At 37.1% G+C, this 6000-nt stretch overlaps 1 protein-coding gene across 1 annotated transcript in view; it reads right to left on the bottom strand.

Moving 5' to 3' along the window:
- Positions 1 to 502: 502 nt before the first annotated feature.
- Positions 503 to 6000, bottom strand: part of LOC140377050 (sodium/potassium/calcium exchanger 3-like) — an 81264-nt gene continuing 75766 nt past the window's right edge. Inside the window, exons 13-17 of the mRNA XM_072462324.1 lie at positions 4617 to 4783; positions 3742 to 3856; positions 2156 to 2268; positions 1934 to 1999; positions 503 to 1235 (exon numbers count right to left, since the gene is read on the bottom strand). Of these exons, the coding sequence (XP_072318425.1) occupies positions 1083 to 1235; positions 1934 to 1999; positions 2156 to 2268; positions 3742 to 3856; positions 4617 to 4783 (614 nt within the window). The 3' untranslated portion in view covers positions 503 to 1082. The remainder of the gene's footprint in view (positions 1236 to 1933; positions 2000 to 2155; positions 2269 to 3741; positions 3857 to 4616; positions 4784 to 6000) is intronic.

The following is a 6000-nucleotide window of genomic DNA, read 5'->3' as shown; positions in this document are numbered from 1 at the left end:
TGCTTGAAAAACGATGGCAGGACAAAAAAACACGACATAACCTTTCAAATTAAAAGCTTAAACAGCATTTTAACTTGACACTTGAGTCTGTCGTTCACGTTTCAGTTAGAGGTGGGCAATATGTTGAAGTTTAGATCATATTGTGGATGTTGTTTTGAAGATATGCACCGTTTGAATATCGAGTTAATCAAAAAGAGCAGCTAAACCATAAAAAAGTCGTGTTATAATCGATAAAAATAAAGGTGAAATTCCTGCACTTTGATAATTCCTTTGACAGACATTTTACATTTGTCTGATCATTAAACCTCTACTAATAAGTTTGAAGACATGTTTTAGCACATTTCTGTTGGATTGACATAATATCATCACCCCTAGTTACAAAGTGCAGAATGTAAGATGAACACAACACATTTATACCTCTTCAGTGCCTCTAGAGGTCCTCGTGCCCTTATTTAGAAAATAAACCCAGACTTCAGTCATATAAAAAAACAAAAAACATCTTGGTAATGAAGTAAAGTTTTGATAGAAATGAAATGATTTAGTTAATGCTTAACAGAGTGAGTTATCCCATAGCGTTCCCTTCAGACTAGCAAACCACAAATGACTGTACACATTTTGTAAGACAGTGTTGCATAAAATCAATACTTACTATATATACTTTTTCCATTATGTACAACTTTAAATATTACGTGTGCTTATTTTCAAACATGTACAAAGAGTAAGAAACAATCCGGCTTAAAAGACTCGCGGCCAAAGCGCTGGACTTCACTTCCTCCATCGGTCAGACGGGGGCAGAATCCTTCAAATCGCCAACACGAGCCTGAAATTGTCCTTTTTTTGGGGGGATTAAATTCTCGAGTCCACGTTCTCCATCCGTCAGCAACGACACGGGCCTGCTCCACCGCCGGGACCTTCGTTTGGCTCCTCAAAGTAGTAACGCTCCCCTTTTCCCGCTGTGTGTATTGCACCAAAGATAAATGATATCAAGCTCTAAACAACAACAACAAAAAGCCGTTGGAAATCCGAGTTGCGGGTTTTCCTCAATGATCCAGTGGAAGAAGCGGCGACGGAGGAGGGCGGGGTCAGTGGATGTCGCGGCACATGGGGAGGTTGACGAAGATGAAGACGTTGAATTCGATGAGGATGGAGAAGCAGAGGAAGACGGCGTACATGAGGATGCAGACCAGGCCCAGCCGCTTGTCCAGAGTCCACTTGTTTAGATGAACGCCGACAACCTGCGAGGTATTTCAACATTTAGATCGTTTTGTGACTGTTGTTTTGAAGATATTATGCAAAAAGTGAATAGTGAGTTTGTCGTTTCTGGTTAAAAATGCAACAGAAACAATTTAAAGACAGAAAAGGTACGTCGTAAACTTTGAAATGAGGGTAAAAGGTGATATTTCAGCACTTTTGGGACACATTTGTACATATGTCTGATAAAATCTTTGGTCTTTTATCAGCCCATAGTCACAATATTAACATTTAAATATCGCAGAGAAAAAAACTGTATTTTTAATGGACATAAAAGGGTTAGGTCAATACAGAGACTTCCTAGCTCATTTTCTATCGTCATAAGAATCATCACAGCATTAATCTTAATGTAATTAATATGATTTTCATAGTAAAAATTAAAAAAGGTTCTGGACGGTTAGCAATATTGATTTGAATAAGTATCCAAAATATACTTTATTTGTTAAGCATACTTTATAAACAAAACAAGAGTGTTGAACAGGCATAAATCCATTAAAAAAAACAAGCATTTGACAATAAAATCTGTCAAATCCAATCAAAGCAAAACTATTACACCATAAAATAGCAATAAATAAGTCAAATAAATTAAAGTGTTTGGAATTAATACAAGTTTATGTTACATTAGGTATTATTATGTTTTAATAAGACTGTGTAGCATGTTTCTATCCCGGAGTAGACTTACTGTAAAGAACACTGACGCTAACAAGAGTCCCACAGAGAAGATGAGCCCTTTGCTGTTCAGATGCACCTGAGGAAACACAAACAACAGCAATATTTCATATTAATACTCATTACTTTTACTTTTTGAACGTGGTTAGGCGTTAATTAACTCCTCCTCATTGCTGTCTTGTTAGCTTCTCGTGATACAAGATGTGACGATGATTCAAACGTCGGCTGTACTTACACTGGAGCCGTAGTCGATGCAGAGCGTTTGCAGAGTCCAGGGCAAACCCAGCCCCACCAGGATGTCAAACACATTACTGCCAATGGAGTTTGAGATGGCCATGTCCCCCAAACCTGCAGCAAGGACGACAACAACAACAAAAACAAGAAGAAGAAGAGCACAGTCATTCCTTAGACAGTTTCCACACACACTTCATACAATAATAAAAGTACTTTTGTTAAGTGACTGGCTGGACACTCCAGCTCGACTTACAACAATGAAAATACATGTACAATTATGCTTTTAAAATACAAGAATCCAGTTTAAAGAGAGCATATAACAATTAATATTAAGATAAGATAAGATCAGATATTCTCTGATATTTCCGCGACCCCGAAAGGGAACAAGCGGTAGAAAATGGATGGATGGATGGAAGATCAGATATTCCTTTATTGTCCACACATTGGGGACATTTTGGTGTTATAAAGCAGTAGATACAGAGGGAAAGGACAGATAACTTATAGAAAGTTTTAAAAAAAAACTCTTAATTGAAGAACACTTATGAACAAAAACAAAAACTCTTATCTTAATAGGGAATGGCGGGAAGAAAATAAAAATAAAATAATAAGACAAATAATACTACTAATAATGGTAAGGTAAACACTCTTATTTACAGTTATATGCACATGAATATGACATTAATTGCATGTGAGTATGACAGTAATTACACATGAATATGACGGTATTGCACATGGTTAAGTCAGTATTGCACATGAATATGACAGTATTGCACATGGTTAAGTCAGTATTGCACATGAATATGACGGTATTGCACATGGTTAAGTCAGTATTGCACATGAATATGACTGTGTTGCACATGGTTAAGTCAGTATTGCACATGAATATGACAGTATTGCACATGTTTAAGTCAGTATTGCACATGAATATGACTGTATTGCACATGGTTAAGTCAGTATTGCGCATGAATATGACTGTGTTGCACATGGTTAAGTCAGTATTGCACATGAATATGACGGTATTGCACATGGTTAAGTCAGTATTGCACATGAATATGACTGTATTGCACATGGTTAAGTCAGTATTGCACATGAATATGACGGTACTGCACATGGTTAAGTTAGTATTGCACATGAATATGACGGTATTGCACATGGTTAAGTCAGTATTGCACATGAATATGACTGTATTGCACATGGTTAAGTCAGTATTGCACATGAATATGACGGTATTGCACATGGTTAAGTCAGTATTGCACATGAATATGACTGTATTGCACATGGTTAAGTCAGTATTGCACATGAATATGACGGTATTGCACATGGTTAAGTCAGTATTGCACATGAATATGACTGTATTGCACATGGTTAAGTCAGTATTGCACATGAATATGACTGTATTGCACATGGTTAAGTCAGTATTGCACATGAATATGACGGTATTGCACATGGTTAAGTCAGTATTGCACAGGTTCAGGGCGAGCAGTGTTTGTTAAGTATTTTGAAGTCATGCTTTAGTGCTGTCAATAAGATAATATGAGCTGATCGTTACAACACTCTCATAAAACATATACATTTTAGGCTTCGTACCTTGTCGTGCCACGATGACACTGGCCATGCAGTCGGGGACACTGGTGCCCGCTGCCAGGAAGGTAATGCCCATGATGACGTCAGGAATGCCCAGTGTAAAACCAATCACGGTCACCTGAAAAGAAATCACAACCAAAAGTTACATTTCTGAGTAAAAAACATTGTAACAATGTAACAATGTATTGTTCAGGTAAATACTGCTGTTGGAAAAAATAAATGAAAGTAGAATTTAGGTTGCGATAAAGTAAATTAACGTTAATGAAGTAATTGTGTATTTAAGTATGACTTGCAAGTATGGCAACAATATAAATGTAGCAAAAATATAACGTGAAATACAAAGTTGTTGACTCTAAATTGACCCTAGTGAATGAATGTGAGCGTGAACTGTCTGTAATGTCTATGTCTCTGTGTTTGCCCTGCGACGAGTTGGCCACTGTCCAGGGTGTTCCCCGCCTAAGGCCCGAAGTCACTGGGATAGGCTCCAGTCACCCGCGACCCCGAAAGGGAACAAGCGGTAGAAAATGGATGGATGGATAACGTGAAATATAACTAAATCAAACGTGTTGCATTTTACACCATTTTATGCTGAACCAACACAAAACACAAGCTTTTTGCACAAAAAAATCATACAAATGGATTGTTTTAATTGTAGTGTGACATTTTATTTAGATTATCATTTCGAAAGGCATTCCCACTTTCAGAACACTAATCCGATTAGCTTTTGTCATGTAAACATATATAAATAGAGCGTAATAAAGAGTCAAAAGCTCGGCCTGTCTCTATCCCAAGTCGTTTCTCAGTTACAGTTCAACATCCTGGTGAGAGAAGACACTCATGAGGCTAATGCTCCTCACTCATGGTCCCTGTGCACTCACCATCCACACCATGATGTAGGAGAGGCCGGCGATCCAGAGTGTGGCTGTGAAGAAGGACACCATGAACCATCTCTCCCAGCCCCGCTTGGAACAGTTGGGGATGGTAAAGAACAGCAGCAGAGACAGAGGCCACATGAACAGCCACTTCAGCTTGTTACAACAACCGGCTGTAGAAAGGACAGAACAAGCAGAGTTTACTCAGTTACATATCCTCAAGTAAGTACAGCTCCTTTACTTTTGCTTACTCTTCTTTAAGTGAAAAGACTTATATGACCAAGTTAAAGTGCATGTGACAGGTTCTCAGGTTTTTCTTTTTTTTTTACTATTTTATTTTTAATCAGAACATAAAACATACACAAACTCAACAACAATTATTACACCAGAAAAAAAAAAAAAAAAAGCAAAACAAATGATACGGGAAATAAAAATAAAATAAAATAAATAATAATAATAGTAATAAATTAAAAAACTCAAGAGCATGCTAGACCTGGTGAGGCTTAAGTTTTAGGAGCAAAAGTTGAGAATAAGGGAGTGGAATCAGAAAAAAGGGGGGAAAGAATAAATTCTTCTCACGTTTTTCAATTACTTTTTTACTTATAATTCTTACTTGGTTTACTGGGATAGTCCTTGTGTTAAATATTGATTATAGTCTTACATAAGTTGCTGTTTGAGAAGAAAAAGGGAAAAACAAAAGTTGAAATTTACAGGAAGTGAAGCAGAATCCCTCTGATGTCACATCCAAATCTCCACCCTCGTCCCCTAGTCCCTCATTCACTACATAGTCCTGCACTATTTAGCAGACTATACAGTGCACTCAATCACAGAGGGATTCGGACATTCCTTTTACTACTTTCTCCTCGGTTGAGTGACTCTGGCGTCAGAGGGAAAACAAAGTCAGCAAAACTCAGATAAAAATGTATTTCTGTAAAAAATGTTGGCTCAACCTTTTGGACTAATAATCACCATTACACGTTATGGATCTCAGACTGGATTATTCAACTTTTGGACTGTGATTGTGATCTCACCCTGAGGTAATTAACACTAGTGTTTAAGAGTGTTTTGTTCCTGTATCAGATCAGTTGATCAGGCTCTACTTTTGTTCAGTCCAAGAGAAAACAAACCTTTTCTGTTTCTATTCCAAGATTGTGGAATTTTTAAATCGCATTTGTTTTTTTCTATTTCCTCACCGTATCACACTGTTATGTGTTATCTTTGTGTACAGCACTATGGCTCACTTTGATCATTTTTATTGGGTATAAATTCATTGTATTAATCATTTTGCAGTTCATATTTTACTCTTAAATGTCAAATCTCCTGAATGCTTTAAAAGGTGCACTGACAACAAGATTGTGATATTAAACATACATTCCAAATCTAATTAAAG

This window comes from Eucyclogobius newberryi, unplaced genomic scaffold (assembly GCF_026437365.1).
Source record: "Eucyclogobius newberryi isolate DKJ021-1_F unplaced genomic scaffold, fEucNew1.0.hap1 SCAF_4, whole genome shotgun sequence".
Taxonomy (NCBI): domain Eukaryota; kingdom Metazoa; phylum Chordata; class Actinopteri; order Gobiiformes; family Gobiidae; genus Eucyclogobius; species Eucyclogobius newberryi.
This window is presented reverse-complemented; position numbering and strand designations above follow the sequence as displayed.